At 40.4% G+C, this 23,909-nt stretch overlaps 1 protein-coding gene across 1 annotated transcript in view; it reads left to right on the forward strand.

Annotated features, from left to right (window-relative positions):
• The window catches only part of LOC132869568 (glutamate receptor ionotropic, kainate 2), a 219,363-nt gene that overhangs the window by 76,512 nt on the left and 118,942 nt on the right, over window positions 1-23,909 (forward strand). The window contains exons 2-5 of the mRNA XM_060902809.1: window positions 694-861; window positions 1,948-2,205; window positions 8,368-8,549; window positions 22,740-22,793. Coding sequence (XP_060758792.1) covers window positions 694-861; window positions 1,948-2,205; window positions 8,368-8,549; window positions 22,740-22,793 — 662 coding nt within the window. The remainder of the gene's footprint in view (window positions 1-693; window positions 862-1,947; window positions 2,206-8,367; window positions 8,550-22,739; window positions 22,794-23,909) is intronic.

The following is a 23,909-nucleotide window of genomic DNA, read 5'->3' on the forward strand; positions in this document are numbered from 1 at the left end:
GGTATAATGGAAAGAACCCAATCCCAACTGTAAAGTACATAGGTTATTTTTATGTAATATTCAGTCATTCTATTCTAAAATTCTATTCTAAAATTCAGTAATTCTAGACATTTTGGCTGTTTTACACTGCATTGTAAGCACTTTTTCACTCTTTCATCATTATTGTGTGTTACTAGTTGCGCACACACACACACACACACACACACACACACACACACACACACACACACACACACACACAGAGCATAGATAATCCCAGTTGGTTCTTTATTAATAATGTATTTTCTTGTTAATTCACACTTACTGGCGCAGATACACATTTCACACTTAAGAAATGAATTGCCTTCTACACATAGATATCACGGGAACTCGCAATAAATGAGTCTTTGGCAAGCAGTTGATGCCTCAACCCTCTGTGGTGCAATACACTTTAAACCGTCACTAAATGGGAATATAATTGAGAATATAATGTGAATTATCACTTGGTATTTACTTTATTCATTTGGTTGACACTTTTATCCAAAAGAGACAGGGTACACTTGAGCACTTGAGGGTTAAGGATTCAACTATGACAGTCTGGCCATGCTAGGATTTAAACCTTCCAATCAGTAGGCCATAGTAGACCAGTAAGTCTGAAGCACTGAGCCATCACTGTATTTAAACCATTTAATCCTAATATCGTTTCTGCAACAGGTGGGATTTTTGAGTCTATTGAGAGTGGCCCATCTGGTGCTGAGGAACTGGCCTTCAAATTTGCACTGAACACCATCAACAGGAACCGGACACTGCTGCCTAACACCACGCTCACCTATGACATCCAGAGGATCAATGTCTTTGACAGCTTTGAGGCCTCAAGGAAAGGTGGGAGGAAGAGAAAGCTTTACAAACAAAGACACAGAGCTGTTTTGTTTCTGGAGTACATTTAAATATATGATTAAATGTATAATATGTTACAATGGTTACGAAAAGCCTTCAGGGTTTGGGAGGTGTTTTGGGAGTGGAGGTTTTTTTTTATTATTATAATGTAATCCTAATTATGCCCTTTTGTTCCCCTGAGACACAGTTCTCCTTTTGCTGGGAATGGTAGAAATCACATAATGAACGTGCATTAGAGTCTAATTGGTGGTCTTTGAGGTAGCTTTTTTTTTAATGTACTGAACAGCATGCATAAATTGAAGACAAAACAATCAGCGTTCACCTAGTCTGGTTAACACCAGACCATATCACAAGTGAAATATGGTTTGGAATCCGCCTATTGAATTTCTCGTAGGGGAGGTGTGGTTTACGATTGTCAACGGCCGTTTATTGGACGTTGCGAATGTCTATCATTTGGCGTATACGTAGCCCATGGCCAATCATGGCAGTTGTACCCGGTGACGTAGTTAGAGCGACGAAGAAGACGAAGAGGCGAAGAAGAGAAGGAAAGAGAAAGAGAAGGCAAAACAAAAATAGGAAAACAGTGGCACCGTACGATTACTGCCGTTTGTGCAAGACAAATATGAGAGAAGGTGGTTTGGTTAGTTTGGTTCGTATCGCTCGCCGCCATGTTAAATGTGATCCGTAAACAGTCCCAAATAAACTACAAGCTTCCGTTTGTCGAGTAGTACGCGTCACCGTCTTTCCATCCCTCCCCACTCTCTGATTGGCTCCCTAACTCAGGCGAGCCTTTAGACCATAGTTTCCATGCTGTCTTTTCAGATCGGAACAGTTGTGCAAAGCAGCATGGGATTTCCCAGGCTAAGCGTTCACCTATTCCAGTTTCTAATTGTGCCTGCTTTTGTGCCTGCTATACTACAGACTTATACATGCAAACATTTTGTGTAGCTATTTTTAGTTCCTACCCCTACTCTAGATGTTTATCACAGTTCTATGAGACCTAAGTGTTTAAATAATTGCTAATTAAATAAATTTTTGTCATGCCTGACATCTTTTACCTTCTCTCAGCAGCTTGTGAGCAGCTCTCTTTAGGTGTAGCAGCCATATTTGGGCCATCACAAAGTTCCTCAGCCAATGCAGTGCAGTCCATCTCCAATGCACTAGGAGTACCACATATCCAGACCAGATGGAAACACCAAGTTTCAGATAATCGTGACTCGTACTATGTCAGTCTCTACCCTGACTTCTCCTCCCTCAGCCGTGCCATCCTGGAGCTTGTTTACTTCTTCAGGTGGGAGACAGTTACAGTGGTGTACGACGACAGCACGGGTGAGTCGGGCATACTTACATCAATAACGTAATAGAAAATGTAAAAGATTATAGATAATGTAGATAATGTAATAGATAGGGCGGCACGGTGGTGTAGTGGTTAGCGCTGTCGCCTCACAGCAAGAAGGTCCTGGGTTCGAGCCCTAGGGCCGGCGAGGGCCTTTCTGTGTGGAGTTTGTATGTTCTCCCCGTGTCCACGTGGGTTTCCTCCGGGTGCTCCGGTTTCCCCCACAGTCCAAAGACATGCAGGTTAGGTTAACTGGTGACTCTCTAAATTGACCGTAGGTGTGAATGTGAGTGTGAATGGTTGTCTGTGTCTATGTGTCAGCCCTGTGATGACCTGGCGACTTGTCCAGGGTGTACCCCGCCTTTCGCCCATAGTCAGCTGGGATGGGCTCCAGCTTGCCTGCGACCCTGTAGAGGGATAGAGCGGCTAGAGATAATGAGATGAGATGTAATAGATAGTAATTATAGTATGATTTATATTATTTTATAGATGCTAGCACCCTTTTAACACACTGAGATTGTTGTGTGAAATGCATGCTATGCAGTTTGTTCTCAGAGATTAAATTACATTTCCTTTGACAAATCAGTCCAATTATTAAATTACACAACAATATTAAGGATGTCAATTACTTAATTACTCTTTATTCACTCATAGGACAGAGAAAGGCATTCTGTTATACTCACTAATCCTCAAACCTATTATTGACCATACCTAATGAACAATAGAGCTGTTTAACTCCTGAAATAACACTGACTGAATGTCTTTGAACATTTTTAGTTCACTACCACATTGTTCTCTCATTTCACATTTTAATTGTCTAATCAAGTAGCATAAGCTCAATGTATCGCCGATTTGTCCTTTTCTTCCTGTAATACCCCTGTGTTATTGTGTTTATTCCATGGCTGAACAGATGAACAGAATTTCTGAAGCGGGTTTACAATATCCACTGAAGAATTATAATTTGGATAGAAATTATAGGAAATACAACATTTTATATTTTAATGACAAAACAACAACAACTTCAAAAAACATCTTAAAAATAAAGATATGTGCAATGAATAACTGAATTAAAAGGAACTAATTTCTTTTAAATATTTTAACTTATCTGGTCATTAAATAAAAATATATTTTATTTTAAACATATGCTTACAAATTAATTAATGTAAATGAAATACTGTATAATTGTAAATTTCAGTTCAGACAAATGGTAACTGATACAAATATTCCATGAAATGAATATTATACAGTGGTGCTTGAAAGTTTGTGAACCCTTTAGAATTTCCTACATTTCTGCATAAATATGACCTAAAACATCATCATATTTTCACACAAGTCCTAAAAGTAGATAAAGAGAACCCAGTTAAACAAATGAGACAAAAATATTATACTTGGTCACTTATTTATTGAGGAAAATGATCCAATATTACATATCTGTGAGTGGCAAAAGTATGTGAACCTCTAGGATTAGCAGTTAATTTGAAGGTGAAATTAGAGTCAGGTGTTTTCATTCAATGGGATGACAATCAGGTGTGAGTGGGCACCCTGTTTTATTTAAAGAACAGGGATCTATCAAAGTCTGATCTTCACAACACATGTTTGTGGAAGTGTATCATGACACGAACAAAGGAGATTTCTGAGGACCTCAGAAAAAGCGTTGTTGATGCTCATCAGGCTGGAAAAGGTTACAAAACAATCTCTAAAGAGTTTGGACTCCACCAATCCACAGTCAGACAGATTGTGTACAAATGGAGGATATTCAAGACCATTGTTACCCTCCCCAGGAGTGGTCGACCAACAAAGATCACTCCATGAGCAAGGCGTGTAATAGTCGGCGAGGTCACAAAGGACCCCAAGGTAACTTCTAAGCAACTGAAGACCTCTCTCACATTAACATTAGCCAATGTTCATGAGTCCACCATCAGGAGAACACTGAACAACAATGGTGTGCATGGCAGGGTTGCAAGGAGAAAGCCACTGCTCTCCAAAAAGAACATTGCTGCTCATCTGCAGTTTGCTAAAGATCATGTGGACAAGCCAGAAGGCTACTGGAAAATGTTTTGTGGACAAATGAGATCAAAATAGAACTTTTTGGTTTCAATGAGAAGCGTTATGTTTGGAGAAAGGAAAGCACTGCATTCCAACATAAGAACCTTATCCCTTCTGTGAAACATGGTGGTGGTAGTATCATGGTTTGGGCCTGTTTTGCTGCATCTGGGCCAGGATGGTTTGCCATCATTGTTGGAACAAGGAATTCTGAATTATACCAGCGAATTCTAAAGGGAAATGTCAGGACATCTGTCCATGAACTGAATCTCAAGAGAAGGTGAGTCATGCAGCAAGACAGCAATCCTAAGCATACAAGTCGTTCTACCAAAGAATGGTTAAAGAAGAATAAAGTTAATGTTTTGGAATGGCCAAGTCAAAGTCCTGACCTTAATCCAATCGAAATGTTGTGGAAGGACCTGAAGTGAGCAGTTCATGTGAGGAAACCCACCAACATCCCAGAGTTGAAGCTGTTCTGTATGGAGGAATGGGCTAAAATTCCTCCAAGCCGGTGTGCAGGACTGATCAACAGTTACCACAAATGTTTAGTTGCAGTTATTGCTGCACAAGGGGGTCACACCAGATACTGAACGCAAAGGTTCACATACTTTTGCCACTCACAGATATGTAATATTGGATCATTTTCCTAAATAAATAAATGACCAAGTATAATATTTTTATCTCATTTGTTTAACTGGGTTCTCTTTATCTACTTTTAGGACTTGTGTGAAAATCCGATGATGTTTTAGGTCATATTTATGCAGAAATATAGAAAATTCTAAAGGGTTCACAAACTTTCAAGCACCACTGTATATTATTCTATCCACATTCACTAGATAATATCAATTGTGCACTCTGATTGACTACTCTACTACTAGGATATCAGCTCATATACCGTGAGTAGAGAAAAACAAAATGGCGGAGCGTGTTGCTGAACCAACCAAGGACAAAATAAAAACTCTACTCAAAAACAAAATCCCAAAAATGATCAAGTATTTAAATGAAACAGAAATAGCTAAAAGAATATAGTTTTATTTTCATTTTTTCTGCAATATCTTCTGTTCCATACTCCAACCCAGTCGGTGGCGGTAATGCACCTTTAAGTTGGTTTGCCAACTGCCAAAAAAAAATCTAAAGAAGGAGAAGACCCCAAAAATACAAAAAAGCAAAAAAATATGGAATAAAACTATTTGATGGTAAGAACGTATCTTTTTAATTTTTCAAGAATTATTATAGCTTTTTTCACAAATTGCTACTGTCATTTTGTTTGTTTACATTCTAAGCGGAAATAATTTTGTCAGACATTTTGTATAAAGTTTTTATTTATCAAAGTAGTTAAAAATAAAAATCCTCTGTTTCTTAAAATCCAGTCAATGTAGATAGAATAAAACAGTTATTCCACTCAATCTTGTTGTACATGGCTTTTTGCCAACTCGGTGCTACACGCCTTGTTGGCTATCGATTTCATGGAATAACTGTTAATTATATCCAACACATATAACACTATTTTTTAATTGTTACATCCCTAAATCAGAAAAAGTTGGGACAATTTGTTGAAATTGAAATTAAAATTGAAAACAATAATTTGTAAATAATTTTTGATCTCTGTTGCACTCAAAACAATACACCAGCAAATCGTTTGATGTTTGGCCTCATGGATTTAATTGTTTTTCTTATTTTTTTTTTTTCAAAATTAATACTTATTTCAATTTTAATTCTTTTTTCTAAAAAAAAGTTGGGATGGAAAAGCATTTACCACTTTGTAATGTTACCATTCCTTTTCACAACACTTAAAAGATGTTTAGGGACTGAAGACACCAGGCTTGTACTTGAATCCAGGGCTCGGACTCAAGTCCGACTCGTGCCCTAATTTTAAGGGCTCGTAACTTGACTTGGACTTGAGCACTGATGACTCGGACTCATGCATTAACTGCATTTGGACTCGTAAATTGGAGACGAGGACTCAGATTTTTTCTTTATTTTTTGTAATATGCCATAATAACTTGGCATAAGATATTTATATCTACATTAACTTTTATGCTAATTTTGTTCAAGAGAATGCACATTCACCTGTTCATATGTCATGTTCAGGAACAAACTAATGTTAATAGTGCTAATATGCCTGGAGAGAATGCCCCTAGGATTGTCCGCTTTGCTTATACAGACTTCGCGTGCAGTGGGAAAAATGCACTGCTATGTATGTGTTCCATATGTAGAAGAACTATCAAGGAAATGATGGGGACAACCTCAAACTTCACTCATCATTTGACAAGACAGAGAAGTAAGTGACATGCTATGCTCATTGCTCTGTTGATAGTGGGGCTTGCTTGCTGACCGATGAACTAGCTAGTGTTAAACTCTCTCTCTCATGTTATTTGCCCTGTTGATAGCAGGGCTTGCTGAGTGATGAACTAGCTTTTTTATCTGTAGCCTATTAACTAAAATGGGGCAGTCAAGCAGTAACGTTAGTCCAACACAGTAGCAGAGCTGGTTTCACATAAAGGCAGCAACAGCCACTGTCAAATGGTGCAGTTGAAGTCTTGTTCTCGGGCTCGACTCGGACTCGACTCAGATCAATAGTGGACTTGACTAGAAAATTTTCTTTAATGACTTGGACTTGCCTCAGACTTGAACACTGGGAGCTTGAGACTGGACTCAGACTCAAGGTTTAGTGACTTGACTACAACACTGGAAGACACCAAGCGATGAAGCGTTTCAGGTGTTATTTTGTCCCATTTTTCTTGCAAACAGGCCTGAAGGTGCACAACAGTACGGGGTCGTCTTTGGCACATTTTTTTTCATTTCATAATTCACCACACATTCTCTATTGGGGACAGAGGGGACAGGCACCCTCTTCTTCCACAGCCATGTCTTTGTAATGTGTGCAGAATGTGGTTTTGCATCGTTTTGTTGAAATATCCCTGGAAAAGATGTCATCTTGAAGGCAGCATATGTTGCTGTAAAATCTCAGTGTACTTTTCTGTATTAAGCTGCTGTCACAGAACTGTAAGATACCTTTGCCAAGGGCACTGACACAACCCCCATACCATGACAGATCCTGGCTTTTGGACTTGTTCCTGGTAACGGTCTGGATGGTCCTTTTCATCTTTGGTCTGAAGCACACAATGTCCATTTCTTCCTGAAAAAAGACCTGGAATACTGATTCTTCTGACCACAATACATGTTTCCACTGTGTGATGGTCCATCCCAGATGCCTCCGAGCCCAGAGAAGTTCACGGCACTTCTGGACACAGTTGACATAAGGCTTCCTTTTTGCACAGTAAAGTTTTAACTGACATTTGTGGATGTAACTCTGTATTGTAGTGTTGGACAAAGATTTGTCAAAGTAATCCCAAGCCAATGTAGTTCTTGTTGCAGTGCCATCTGAGGGATCAGAGATCACAGGTGTTCAGCTTAGGCTTGTGCCCTTGCCCTTTATGCACCAAAATTCCTTCAGATTCCTTGAATCATTTCATGATATTATGCACTCTAGAGGGTGAAATATCCAAATCCCTTCGTATATTTCTTTGAGGAATATTGTTTTTAACATTTCAATTATTTTCTCATGCATTTGTTGACAGCCCACCGGCTCCTCAAAGATTAGGCCTTTCCTGGATACTGATTTTGTACTAAATCATGATTACAATCATTGTTGACATCACCTGTTTCAAATCACATCATTATTTAATTGTTTCACCTCATTACTAGCCCTAAATTTCACCATCCCAACTTTTTTTGGAATGTGTTGCAGGTCTAAAAGACAGGAATGGATATATATTAACAAATGAAATGAAGTTGACTGGACAAAACATGAAATATCTTGGGTTCACGCTGTCTGCAATGAAATACAAGTCAAAGTCAATTTAGAAATCACTGCTTTTTTTATTTGCATTTTGAATACTGTCCCAACTTTTGCTGATTTGGGGTTGGATATAAATACCCAGTTTCTCTCCACTCATGATTAAATGGATATTTCTTGTCGTCTTAGCAAAAAGATCTCATGAGAGAAGACTATTTGTCACTCAGGAGAGGAGTGTGTGTTGAATGTATAAATGCCTTAGCTGTGCGCTCTCTCTCTTTCTGTGTGTGTGTGTGTGTGTGTGTGTGTGTAGGTTTGATTCGTTTGCAGGAGCTGATCAAAGCTCCCTCCAGATACAACATCCGTCTGAAAATCCGCCAGCTCCCTGCAGAGAATAAAGATGCCAAACCACTTCTTAAAGAGATGAAAAAAGCAAAAGAGTTTCATGTAATCTTTGACTGTGGCCATGAGATGGCTGCGTGGATACTCAAGCAGGTCTGTTGATTTTCCCTCTGTGCTTTCCCTCTCCCTTTCTCACAGACCCAATGTCTGTTTGTTTTTTGAATTGTTGTAACAAAACCAATTTGTACCTTGTAAAGTGAATTTTGTAATGTGTATGGATGACCATTTTGCCAATGGTCAGTAAGTAGACCTGTGATACCAGAAGATTAATGGCACAGAAATACAGGATAACAAAGGACAGATAATAAATCAGGAACCTGACAACTAAAGTCAAAACACTGAAAAAACCACCGAGCAATAAAAAACATGTAAAACAAAACATGTGGCTTATAAATGCTTAAACTGGGTAGGGTGACTGTGATTTTTATTTTTATTTTTGCTGGGATCAATGAGGAACTGGCGACAGGTGCTACAATCCAAGATGCACTTTTAATGTTCACTTTTCAGTGGCGCTATCTCTACACACGGCAGCACAGTGGTGTAGTGGTTAGCACTGTCGCCTCACAGCAAGAAGGTTCTGGGTTCAAGCCCAGTGGCTAACGGGGGCCTTTCTATGTGGAGTTTGCTTGTTCTCCCTGTGTCTGTGTGGGTTTCCTTTGGGTGCTCTGGTTTCCCCCGCAATCCAAAGATATGCATGTTAGGCTAATTGGAGTCTCTAAATTGATTGCAGGTGTGAGTGTGAATGTGTTTGTGAATGGTTGTTTGTCTCTGTGTGTCAGCCCTGCGATGATTTGGTGACTTGTCTTGGGTGTACCCCACCTCTCACCCATAGTCAGCTGGGATAGGCTCCAGCTTGCCTGTGACCCTGCCCAGGATAAGCGGTTACAGATAATGGATGGATGGATCTCTATACACACACACATGCATGCACAGATTGCAGGACGCAGCTCTCTCTCTTGTTACCAGCTATCTGAAAGACACACAGAGACACACATTAATAGACAGCCAGTAATTAGACACAGGTGTACCTCATCACATGTTGCCTGCTGGTTCAACCTAACTCCTCACCATTCACAGCCGACGCTTGACCACACCCTCGGTGCCACATACCCCCACCACCTGACTCAGGCCGGGGAGCCGTCTGGCCTGCAGCTGATTCTCCCCTGATGGGAGAGGTAATCCGCCACCACCCCATCTGTGCTCCTGGCCTGTGGATCACCTTGAATTTAAAGGGCTGAAGGGCCAGATACCAATGAGTGATCCATGTGTTGGCATCCTTCATGCGGTGGAGCCACTGGAGTGGGGCATGGTCAGAACAAAGGGTGAGTGGGCATCCTAGCAGGTAGTACTGGAGAGTGAGGACCACCCACTTGATGGCCCAACACTCCTTTTCTATGGTGCTATACTTTGACTCTCGCATGGAGATCTTGTGGCTGATGTACAGCATCAGGTGCTCCTCCCCCTCCACCACCTGGGACAAAATGGCCCCCAGCCCTCTGTCTGACACATCAGTCTGTAAAACAAAAGGGAGAGAGAGGTCAGGAGAATGGTGCAATGGTGCAAAGTGCAACAGCGGGCCCCCACACAAAACTGCTTTTACCTGAGCAAAAGCCCATTTGCATGGCTCTGTCCACTGGACCGGATCTGGTGCCACCTTTTTAGTGAGGTCAGTCAGCGGGCTGTGACATTCAAAAAGTTAGGCATGAACCATCTATAATAGCCAGCCAAAGGAACTGCCTTACTCCATTTTTGGTCTTAGGTCTTGGGCAGGCTGCAATTGCTGCAGTCTTATCAATTTGGGGATGCACCTGCCCATGGCCCAAGTGGAAGCCCAGATATCATACTTCCACCCATCCATTTGCACACTTTTTTGGGCTTGCTGTGAGCCCACTGTGACTCAGCGACCTCAGGACAGCCCTGAGATGTTATAAATGTCGCTCCCAATCATTACTATGTGTCATTTAAATAGGCCGTTGCATACACATTATGGGGACAGATAATTCGGTCTATGAGACACCAATATGTTGCTGGGGCCCCAAACAACCCAAAAGGAATGGTGACAAAGTGGTGTAAACAAAACGGTGTGGAAAAGGCCATTTTCTTGCGGGATAATGGGGTCAAGGGGATTTGCCAATATCCCTTTGTTAAATCCAGTGTCGAATAAAAGTGAACCGCACCTAACTGATCAAGAAGTTCATCAATGCGAGGCATCAGATATGTATCAAATTTAGACACCGCATTGACTTTTCTATAGTCCATACGGAACTGGACCACTAGGATGCTCCAGTTGCTGTGTGACTCCTCAATTACTCCCATCTTAAGTCTCACCTAGAGTTCATCCCAAACCACATTTTTCTTGTGCCTGGGAAACTGATATGGGTGGCTGCACACCAACACTGCAGGGGAGTCTCAATGTGATTTTCTATGAGGTCGGTGCAACCAGGGAGGGGCAAGGAGAGAGAGAGAGCGGGGAAGAAGGGGAAGGGGGAGAAAGTGAAAGTGTGAGAGAGAGAGGAAGAGCGCCTGTTTCTGGAAATGCTGTCAGGTTGTCCTCTGCCAGCCGGACTGCCTCCTCCAGTGACGCCGCTTGGTGACACTGGATCCACGTCGATGTCTCACTCAGCAGTTGGACAATGAACTGCTCCAGTGTAGCTTGATCGATGATGGTCTTGACATCACACTCACCTACCAGCAACCACTGTCGACAGGTGTCCTGGAGCTGTTGTGTGAATGCAAATGGCCAGCCAACTTCACTGTATGCCAGCATACGGAAGCGCTGGTGCTGGTCTTCTGGGCCACAGCCAACCCACTGCAATATGGCCCAATTAATGTTGGGGTACGCCAGCATGCTGGTGGCTGGGAGCTGCTGAGCCCATTTTGGTATATCAAATAGGGGATGTACCAAATACTAAGAAAGTCTGAAATTCATGTAAATATTTGTAAGGTTCTACTCAAATAATTTCAGAAAATACAATTTCTGGTGTGTGTGTGTGTGTGTGTGTGTGTAAAATATGTCGCCATTAAAAAGTGGTCTTTATATTTTTCTCCAGTTTTACTACATGGTTTGGATCCAGTTGTCCCCTTACAACAGACCTGGGCATTTTACGGCCCGCGGGCTGCATCCAGCCCTTTGGTTCATTCTGACCAGCCTGCGTAAGGTTAATTAGAAATTAGAAAATAAATGTATTTTCTAATTTTACCCCATGCATGGACTGAATGTGCATTGCTTTTATTTTGAAGTTGTGTTCAACAAAAACGCAGTACGCACGACATGAGCATGACATGAAATCCCATGAAACCTAATCCCGCGATAACTACTTCCGTAATTTGTCCAGACCAACCACAAACTTGCACGTCATCCTTCAAACGGTCCAGCCAATCACATAGTGTGACGTCACCAGCAGGTGCCGGAGCCTGAGCCGATCTGTAAATCTGATACCTACACCGAATCGATGTTGTTGGGAGCAGATCACAAGAAGACTTTAGCCCCCAAAATGTCCTCAAAAAGAAGAAAGGTAGATGCCGAATGCAGGGCTTTCAACAAAACATGGACTGCTAAGTATTTATTTACTGAAGTCAGAGATAAAGCTGTGTGTTTAGTTTGTGGAGAGCAGATCGCCGTGTTCAAAGACTACAATTTGAGTCAGCATTACCAGACGAAGCACGCTGAGAAATACCGAAACTTGACTGAAGCTGAAATAGCGCGGACATCGGAAGCTTTGCTGGCTAAGCTAGAAAAGCAGCAAGGCTTTTTTACCAAGTGTCACACATCCAGGGATGCAGCAACCAAGACCAGCTTTGTGCTTTTCCCACAAAATCGCTAAAAACAGTAAGCCATTCTCGGAGGGGGAATTTGTGAATGAGTGCTTGGTGGACTTGGTGCTTGATATTTGGAGTAGAAAGACAATATTGTGATGTCTTTATTGTGTTTTGGGGTGAATGTGACTGAAAAAAAATGGTACAAACATTCGCATTTTGTTAACCATTGTTTTGGGAAATTTGATTGAATAAATTACATTTTTTTGTAAGGCAACCTCGTTTTTTCCATACTCTTACCAGTCTTAGCAGCTTATAAAAACAATGTTATTTACTGCTTTATCTCATCTCATCTCATCTCATCTCATCTCATTATCTCTAGCCGCTTTATCCTTCTACAGGGTCGCAGGCAAGCTGGAGCCTATCCCAGCTGACTACGGGCGAAAGGCGGGGTACACCCTGGACAAGTCGCCAGGTCATCACAGGGCTGACACATAGACACAGACAACCATTCACACCTACGGTCAATCTAGAGTCACCAGTTAACCTAACCTGCATGTCTTTGGACTGTGGGGGAAACCGGAGCACCCGGAGGAAACCCACGCGGACACGGGGAGAACATGCAAACTCCACACAGAAAGGCCCTCGCCGGCCACGGGGCTCGAACCCGGACCTTCTTGCTGTGAGGCGACAGCGCTAACCACTACACCACCGTGCCGCCCACTGCTTTATATAAAGAAATACAATTAATATTATGCAGAATTTAGTTCAGCCTTTTGGTCCGGCCCTCCACAAAATTTTCTGTTTCTCATGTGGCCCCATGGAAAAAATAATTGCCCACCCCTGCCTTACAAGGATGAGTCACTGCAAATCAATAAAGTCAAGTCAAGTTTATTTTTTATAGTGCTTTTAACAATAGACATTGTCGCAAAGCAGCTTTACAGAATTTAAATGACTTTAAACATAAGTTAATTTTATCCCTAATCTATCCCCAATGAGCAAGCCTGTGGCGACAGTGGCAAGGAAAAACTCCCTCAGACGACATGAGGAAGAAACCTTGAGAGGAAGCAGAGTCAAAAGGGAACCCATCCTCATTTGAGCGATAACAGACAACCTAATTATAAAATTTTAACAGTTTTAACATGAAGTCAGCTTCGTTGATGTTATAACTCTTCATTGATGTAAACTTGAGTGCAAAACTGTTCATGACAACCTCAGTCCTAAAGTTAGCAAGTCACCTCAGCCATAAAAGCATTACTGTAAGTATCCAGAGCATCTTCCAAGTGTGGCTTTCAACTGTCCATATGGGGCCATCCTCCACAGGAGCAATATGATGAAACTCCAACCAGACGTAGGGCATCAGGATGGGTCAGGCAGGTCCGATGAGCAGAGGAGGTCAGCATCTCAATCTCAGGATTGACATGTAACTCAGATGGACAGATGGGGGAAGGGGGGAGAAAGAGAGAGGAAACAAAGGTTGCTAGGTATGCCCAATGTCACCTGATGAGTAAGAATGGTATACATTTTGCGCCGAGTGCAAGCAGGGACTCCGGCAAAACTAACTATGACAGCATAACTAAAAGGGGAGAGCCAAAAGGTAACCCACACATGAGGGCACCCCAGGACGTAAGCAGCAGCCACTACACCATCAACAAACTCAAGTGAGCAAGTGAGTGGAGGACTGACAGCATCCATACATCCTAGTTTATCAAAACACTTTTTGTCTGAGGACCCTCCAGATCTACTCCTTTACCTCATAAACACTATTAACAAAAGGCTTGACTAAACAGATATGTTTTCAGCCTAGACTTAAATGCTGAGACTGTGTCTGATTCCTGAACACTACTTGGAAGGCTGTTCCATAACTGTGGGGCTTTGTAAGAAAAGACTCTGCCCCTTGATGTAGCCTTCACTATATGAGGTACCAGCAGGTAGCCTGCACCTTTTGATCTAAGTAGCCATGGCGGGTCATAAAGGACCAGAAGTTTGCTCATGTACTGTGGAGCGAGACCATTCAGTGCTTTAAAGGTCAATAGTAGTATTTTATAAACAATACGAAATTTGATTGGGAGCCAATGCAGTGTGGATAAGACAGGGGTAATGTGGTCATATTTTCTAGTTCTAGTAAGGACTCTCACTGTTGCATTTTGAACTAACTGGAGCTTGTTTATGCACTTATTGGAACATCCAGACAGTAAGGCATTACAATAATCCAACCTGGAGGTAACGAAAGCATGAACTAGTTTTTTTGCGTCATGTAGTGAGATTAAATTTCTTATCTTAGCAATATTTCTGAGATGAAAGAAAGCTATCCAGGTAATATTATTGATATGAGTTTCAAATGAAAGACTGGGGTCAATAATCACCCTGCGGTCTTTTACTACTGCACGTGAAGAAACAGAAAGGCCATCCAGAGTTACTGTGTAATCAGAAAACTTACTTCTAGCTGCATGTGGTCCTAGTACGAGTACTTCAGTCTTGTCAGAGTTAAGCAGAAGGAAGTTAATAAGCATCCAGTGTCTAATGTCCTTTACACATTCTTCAATTCCATTAAGCTGGTGTCTCTCTTCTGGTCCTGCAGAAACATACAACTGTGTGTCATCAGCATAACAGTGGAAACTAATACCATGCTTATGAATAATATCACTAAGAGGTAACATATATAAAGAAAAAAGCAGTGGACCTAAGACAGAACCTTGTGGAACACCAAACTTTACCTCAGTATGTCTAGAAAAATCACCATTTACATCAACATACTGATAGCGATCAGTGAAATAAGAGCTGAGCCAGGAGAGGGCTGTTCCCTTAACTTCCACAACATTTTCTAGTCTATCCAGAAGAATGGAATGATCAGTGGTATCAAATGCTGCACTAAGGTCAAGCAACACAAGCCGCGAGACACAGCTCTGATCAGACACCAACAGTAGATCATTTACTACTTTCACCAGTGCTGTCTCAGTGCTATGATGAGGTCTAAATCCTGACTGATACATTTCATGGATGTTATTCCTATGTAAATATGAGCATAACTGCTGTGCCAGAGCTTTTTCTAGGATCTTGGAGATAAAGGGGAGGTTTTGGCCGATAATTGGACAGCTGACAGGGATCAAGGTCAAGTTTTTTAATCAGGGGTTTGATAACTGCTAGTTTAAAGGATTTGGGTACATAGCCAATCCTAAGAGAAGAATTTATTATTTTTAGAATCGGTTCAGTTACATCAGGTATTATCTGTTTGAAAAGACGTGTAGGTAAGGGATCTAGTACACAAGTTGAGGATTTTGATGCAGCAATTAATGAAAGTAATTCAGTTTCTCTCAGGGGAGTAAAACATTCTAATTGCTGATCTGATACAGTTATATTGTTAACTACAGGGTCACTTAAATTGTCTGACCTTAAATTAGTAGTTTGAATTTTTTGTCAGATATTTTCAATTTTGTCATTGAAAAAATTCATGAAATCGTTCCTACTACAACCCCGATTCCAAAAAAGTTGGGACAAAGTACAAATTGTAAATAAAAACGGAATGCAATAATTTACAAATTTCGAAAACTGATATTGTATTCACAATAGAACATAGACAACATATCAAATGTCGAAAGTGAGACATTTTGAAATTGCTTGCCAAATATTGGCTCATTTGAAATTTCATGACAGCAACACATCTCAAAAAAGTTGGGACAGGGGCAGTAAGAGGCTGGAAAAGTTAAAGGTACAAAAAAGGAACAGCTGGAGGACCAAATTGCAACTCATTAGGTCAATTGGCAATAGGTCATTAACATGACTGGGTATAAAAAGAGCATCTTGGAGTGGCAGCGGCTCTCAGAAGTAAAGATGGGAAGAGGATCACCAATCCCCCTAATCCTGCACTGACAAATAGTGGAGCAATATCAGAAAGGAGTTCGACAGTGTAAAATTGCAAAGAGTTTGAACATATCATCATCTACAGTGCATAATATCATCAAAAGATTCAGAGAATCTGGAAGAATCTCTGTGTGTAAGGGTCAAGGCCGGAAAACCATACTGGGTGCCCATGATCTTCGGGCCCTTAGACGGCACTGCATCGCATACAGGCATGCTTCTGTATTGGAAATCACAAAATGGGCTCAGGAATATTTCCAGAGAACATTATCTGTGAACACAATTCACCGTGCCATCCGCCGTTGCCAGCTAAAACTCTATAGTTCAAAGAAGAAGCCGTATCTAAACATGATCCAGAAGCGCAGATGTCTTCTCTGGGCCAAGGCTGATTTAAAATGGACTGTGGCAAAGTGGAAGACTGTTCTGTGGTCAGATGAATCAAAATTTGAAGTTCTTTATGGAAATCAGGGATGCCGTGTCATTCGGACTAAAGAGGAGAAGGACGACCCAAGTTGTTATCAGCGCTCAGTTCAGAAGCCTGCATCTCTGATGGTATGGGGTTGCATTAGTGCATGTGGCATGGGCAGCTTACACATCTGGAAAGACACCATCAATGTTGAAAGTATATCCAGGTTCTAGAGCAGCATATGCTCCTATCCAGATGACGTCTCTTTCAGGGAAGACCTTGCATTTTCCAACATGACAATGCCAAACCACATACTGCATCAATTACAGCATCATAGCTGCGTAGAAGAAGGGTCTGGGTACTGAACTGGCCAGCCTGCAGTCCAGATATTTCACCCATAGAAAACATTTGGCGCATCATAAAATGGAAGATACGACAAAAAAGACCTAAGACAGTTGAGCAACTAGAATCCTACATTAGACAAGAATGGGTTAACATTCCTATCCCTAAACTTGAGCAACTTGTCTCCTCAGTCCCCAGACGTTTACAGACTGTTGTAAAGAGAAAAGGGGATGTCTCACAGTGGTAAACATGGCCTTGTCCCAACTTTTTTGAGATGTGTAGTTGTCATGAAATTTAAAATCACCTAATTTTTCTCTTTAAATGATACATTTTCAGTTTCATTTTAAATGATACATTCTCAGTTTAAACATTTGATATGTCATCTATGTTCTATTCTGAATAAAATATGGAATTTTGAAACTTCCACATCATTGCATTCCGTTTTTATTTACAATTTATACTTTGTCCCAACTTTTTTGGAATCGGGGTTGTACATACTGCAGGTGTGCATGTGTCTATAGTGGTCTTATTCCTGGTTAATTTTGCTACAGTATTAAATCGGAATCTAGGATTATTTTTGTTATCTTCTATTAGGTAGGAGAGATATGTTGATCTAGCAGCACTAAGAGCTTTTCTATACTTCAGGAAGCTCTCTTTCCATGCTAATTTGAAAGCTACCAATTTTGTTTGATGCCATTTATGTTCCAATTTTTGAGTGGTCTGTTTTAAAGTGCAAATGTCATCGTTATACCGGGGTGCTAATTTTTTCTTTCTGATCATTTCCTTTTAAGAGGAGCTACATTATCTAAAGTATAGCAGAACATTGACTCTAAGCATTCATTTGCCTGATCAAGTTCTGCAGGGGCTGACAGTAACCCAATAAAAGTTGATAACTCTGGGAGATCATTTATAAAGCACAGGTCAATAGGTTTGCCTGGTGTCACCTAATGTATATATTTTGTGCTGAGTGCAAGCGGGAACTCCGGCAAGACTAATTATGACACTATCAACAAACTTGAGTGAATGCACAAGTGTGCGTGTGTGTGTGCGTGTGTGTGGCGGGGGGGGGGGGGGGATAGCATCTATACATCCCAGTTTAGCAAAACACTCTATGCCTGAGGACCCTCCAGATCTACTCCTTCAACTACTAAAAAGCTATTTAAAAAAGGCTTAACTAAAAAGATATGTTTTCAGCCTAGACTTAAACACTGAGTCTGTGTCTGATTCCCGAACACTACTTGGAAGGCTGTTCCATAACTGTGGGGCTTTGTAAGAAAAGGCCCTGCACCTGATGTACCCTTCACTGTATGAGGTACCAACAGATAGCCTGCACGTTTTGATCTAAGTAGGCATGGCAGGTCATAAAGGACCAGAAGTTCGCTCAGGTACTGTGGCACAAGACCATTCAGTGCTTTATAGGTCAACAGTCGTATTTTATCATCAGGGCAAAATCTGATTGGGACCTAATGCAATGTGTATAAGATAGGGGTGATGTGGTCATATTATTATCTTCTAGTTCTAGTAAGGACTCATGCTGCTGCATTTTGAACTAACTGTAGCTTGTTTATACACTTATTGGAATATAATGTAAGACATTGCAATAATCCAACCTAGAGGTAGCAAAAGCATGAACTAGTTTTTCTGCATCATGTAGTGACATTATATTTCTTATCTTAGCAATATTTCTGAGATGAAAGAAAGCTATCCTCATAATGTTATCGATATGAGTTTCAAATGAAAGACTGGAGTCAATGATCACCCTGAGATCTTTTTTTATTGCTGCACGTGAAGAAACAGTAAAACCAGACAGAGTCTACTTCTGTCTTGTCAGAGTTAAGTAGAAGGAAGTTAATAAGCATTCAGTGTCTTGTGTCCTTTATACATTCCTCAATTTTATTAAGCTCGTGTCTCTCATCTGGCTTTGCAGAAAAATACAACTGTGTGTCATCAGCATAACAGTGGAAACTAATACCACGCTTATGAATAATTTTACCCAGAGGTAACATATATATATATATATATATATATATATATATATATATATATATATATATATATATATATAAAGAAAAAAGCATTGGGCCTAAGACAGAACCTTGTGGAACACGAAACTTTACATTTGTATGCATAGAAAAATTGTTATTTACATCAACAAACTGATAGCAATCAGTTAAATAAGACCTGAGCCAGGAGAGGGCTGTTCCCTTGACTCCCAGAACATTTTCTTGTCTATCAAGGAAAATGGTATGATCAATGGTGTCAAAGGCTGCAGTAAGGTCAAGCAATACAAGCAGGGAGACACAGCCCTGATCAGAGGCCCATAGTAGGTCATTTACTATTTTAACCAGTGCTGTCTCTGTGCTATGATGTAGTCTAAATCCTGACTGATACAGTTTCTGGATGTTATTCCTATGTAGATATGAGCATAATTGCTGTGCCACAGCTTTTTCTAGGATCTTGGAGATAAAGGGGAGGTTTGATATTGGCCTATAATTGGACAGCTGACAGGGAGTCAAGGTCAGGTTTTTTGATCAGGGGCTTGATAACTACTAGTTTAAAGGACTTGGGTACAGTAGGGACTTCTAGAGATTTTTAGAATAATTGCTAATATGCTCTCATGCTGTTCTGGTAACTTGTGGTCACCAAACCACTTACCAAGTTAATTTAATTTGTCATGTGACTCTCTGGTCCTGTTTACACTTGGTCTTAAAATGTGCCTTTGGTGATCGGATCACAAGTGGACAGCTGAGACACATTACCATTTACACCTGTTTCTATCATGCATGTCTCCCAGGTGTCCAGCTGACTGCTTGTGTTCAGATTTCGTTTCTGCCTACATCACTTCTGCTAGAAGGTCAAAGGGACCTGTGCACAGTTATGTTAAAAACATTAAACCTGTAACGTACCATTATTATTTTCTTGCACTCCAAGCATGTACATCAGTGCTCCTCTCCATTATTTTGACTGTGGTATGCTGTCACCAGAACAACCACAACATCCTGCATTAATGACGTGTTTTCCTGTTACATCCTTGACAGGGACACATCAAAAGACATTAGCATTTACATAACAGATATATGGCCAAACACATCCTGAACCACCAAAGCAAGTGATTTGAGTGAACGCACCTTGAATGCATCTCGGTGGTCATTTACACTTGTACTGTATGTATGTATCACTGTCCACTTGTGATCCATTAATGAAAGATGCATTTTAAAACCAAGTGTAAACAGGGCCTATATTTTCAATGTGTATTTCAATATAGTATTTATAGTCTCATCTCATCTCATTATCTCTAGCCGCTTTATCCTGTTCTACAGGGTCGCAGGCAAGCTGGAGCCTATCCCAGCTGACTATGGGCAAAAAGCGGGGTACACCCTGGACAAGTCGCCAGGTCATCACAGAGCTGACACATAGACACAGACAACCATTCATACTCACATTCACACCTACGGTCAATTTAGAGTCACCAGTTAACCTAACCTGCATGTCTTTGGACTGTAGGGGAAACCGGAGCACCCGGAGGAAACCCACGCGGACACGGGGAGAACATGCAAACTCCGCACAGAAAGGCCCTCGCCGGCCACGGGGCTCGAACCCGGACCTTCTTGCTGTGAGGCGACAGCGCTAACCACTACACCACCGTGCCGCCAGTATTTATAGTACCAGGCAAAAGTTTCTACACCTACTCATTCATAGGTTTTCTGTAGTTTGACTATTTTTTTTTTACATCGTAGAACAATACTGAAGACTTCAAAACTATGAAATAACATATGGCACATGTATGGAATTATATGGAAAACAAAGTGTTTAAAAAACAAAATACATTTCATATTTTAGATTCTTCAAAGTAGCCACCATTTACCTTGATGACGCTTTGTACACTATTGGTATTATCTTAACCAGCTTCATGAGGTAGTCACCTGGAATGCTTTTCAATTAACAGGTGTGTCTTGTCAAAAGTTAATTAGTGGATTAATTTCTTGCCTTCTTATGCATTTGAGATCAAACAATAAGTAATAAATAATAAAAATAGAGTAAATAGCCCAGTTCCACAACTGTAGTAATGCGTATTATGTCAAGAACTGCTCAACTAAATTAAGAGAAATGACAGCCATCATTACTTTAAAAGGCATGAAGTGTCTTTTAATTAATTAAATAAAAATAAAGAAAAAAAAAAACAATGAGTTAGAAGATGTGTCCAAATTTTAGACTGGTACTGTATATTAATAATTTTTCCTTGTACAACCCTGATTCCAAAAAAGTTGGGACAAAGTACAATTTGTAAATAAAAACGGAATGCAATAATTTACAAATCTCAAAAACTAATATTGTATTCACAATATAACATAGACAGCATATCAAATGTCGAAAGTGAGACATTTTGAAATTTCATGCCAAATATTGGCTCATTTGAAATTTCATGACAGCAACACATCTCAAAAAAGTTGGGACAGGGGCAATAAGAGGCTGGAAAAGTTAAAGGTACAAAAAAGGAACAGCTGGAGGACCAAATTGCAACTCATTAGGTCAATTGGCAATAGGTCATTAGCATGACTGGGTATAAAAAGAGCATCTTGGAGTGGCAGCGGCTCTCAGAAATAAAGATGGGAAGAGGATCACCAATCCCCCTAATTCTGCGCTGACAAATAGTGGAGCAATATCAGAAAGGAGTTCGACAGTGTAAAATTGCAAAGAGTTTGAACATATCATCTACAGTGCATAAAATCATCAAAAGATTCAGAGAATCTGGAAGAATCTCTGTGCGTAAGGGTCAAGGCCGGAAAACCATACTGGGTGCCCGTGATCTTCGGGCCCTTAGACGGCACTGCATCACATACAGGCATGCTTCTGTATTGGAAATCACAAAATGGGCTCAGGAATATTTCCAGAGAACATTATCTGTGAACACAATTCACCGTGCCATCCGCCGTTGCCAGCTAAAACTCCATAGTTCAAAGAAGAAGCCGTATCTAAACATGATCCAGAAGCACAGACGTCTTCTCTGGGCCAAGGCTCATTTAAAATGGACTGTGGCAAAGTGGAGAACTGTTCTGTGGTCAGACGAATCAAAATTTGAAGTTCTTTATGGAAATCAGGGACGCCGTGTCATTCGGACTAAAGAGGAGAAGGACAACCCAAGTTGTTATCAGCGCTCAGTTCAGATGCGTGCATCTCTGATGGTATGGGGTTGCATTAGTGTGTGTGGCATGGACAGCTTACACATCTGGAAAGACACCATCAATGCTGAAAGGTATATCCAGGTTCTAGAGCAACATATGCTCCCATCTAGACGACGTCTCTTTCAGGGAAGACCTTGCATTTTCCAACATGACAATGCCAAACCACATACTGCATCAATTACAGCATCATGGCTGTGTAGAAGAAGGGTCCGGGTACTGAACTGGCCAGCCTGCAGTCCAGATCTTTCACCCATAGAAAACATTTGGTGCATCATAAAATGGAATATACGACAAAAAAGACCTAAGGCAGTTGAGCAACTAGAATCCTACATTAGACAAGAATGGGTTAACATTCCTATCCCTAAACTTGAGCAACTCGTCTCCTCAGTCCCCAGACGTTTACAGACTGTTGTAAAGAGAAAAGGGGATGTCTCATAGCGGTAAACATGGCCTTGTCCCAACTTTTTTGAGATGTGTTGTTGTCATGAAATTTAAAATCACCTAATTTTTCTCTTTAAATGATAAATTTTCTCAGTTTAAACATTTGATATGTCATCTATGGTCTATTCTGAATAAAATATGGAATTTTGAAACCTCCACATCATTGCATTCCGTTTTTATTTACAATTTCTACTTTGTCCCAACTTTTTTGGAATCGGGGTTGTATTTAAGTAGCATTCAGATAAATACATTTGGAGTGTGTAATGCTGTTGTGTTGTGTTGTGTTGTGTTGAATAGGCTCTCTCTATGGGAATGATGACAGAGTATTATCACTACATCTTCACAACACTGGTGAGACATGCTTCCCACACATCATCACAACATCTGCATACAATTTTTACATTTTCAAAAGCTATATAACATAAAAAAAAAAAAACAGTGCAGAAGCAGTGGAGGTAATACATTCTTAGTTTTGGGGAACTGACAGAATATTTTAAAATCAGGCGTATTAAGAAGGGGACTCTTAACTGTTATTAGTTCATCAAAGTAATATTAAATTCCCATTTCTTTTATTTTTGCCTGGTATGACAAGCATAAGAAATAATATTTAGGAATAATAAGTAGAAGAAACAATATTTAAAAGCCTTGTAGAAGACATACAACAACAACACTGTTTTGACCAGTGTAGTATAACAGCCATGATGCAGCTATGTCTGATTTCCTTCCTAGAAAGTTGAAGTTGGTCAGTTATTTTGTAAAATGTGTGAGACTGGAACACTAAGGGAGAGTTGATCCAGCAAGTGGACAGAAAAGTAAAAGGTCCTGGAACATATACGCTAGTCGTAACAGTGCGACAACAAAGTGTTTCATTTAATACAGTACTATTGAATGCTCTCATATAAATCTAGGGCCAATAGTGTAAGTATGTATTTATGATGACCAAGATATGATGAGGCATTGTAACCATACCCTTTCAGTGATGCCGTGGGAAGCCTGGAGAAGTCAATTTTACAATTCCTATTTGTTAAATTCTGGGTCTACAAAAGTACATTATGCATAATAGCATCATGTTGCAAGATGATCTGCTCATCTGTGGCAGTTTGGTGTCTATAAGAAATCCAAAAATGCACACAAAGCACAAAGTTGAATTTTGTGAGCGATGGGCTAACAAGTTTCAGAAACAGAAATGACACCTCCCTTGCTTTTTCAGCATCTTGTTCCACCCCATCCTTTCTGCTTACTTGACTTGACCTTTTTTTCCTGCAATATGCATGAGCACATCATGAGTTCACTATGATTACTGGTTACTATTTGGTTATCATGGAAATGAGCTATTTGTTTTTTTAGAAGGGAAATGAAACACTAAAAAATATAATTCGCTAAAATGTTTATTATTGTTGTTGTTGTTGTTGTTGGTGGTGGTGGTGGTGGTTTATTTAACGTTTTATTTAATTTTTATTAATAGAA

The sequence above is a fragment of the Neoarius graeffei genome, chromosome 21, assembly GCF_027579695.1.
Source record: "Neoarius graeffei isolate fNeoGra1 chromosome 21, fNeoGra1.pri, whole genome shotgun sequence".
In the NCBI taxonomy this organism is placed as follows: Eukaryota; Metazoa; Chordata; class Actinopteri; order Siluriformes; family Ariidae; genus Neoarius; species Neoarius graeffei.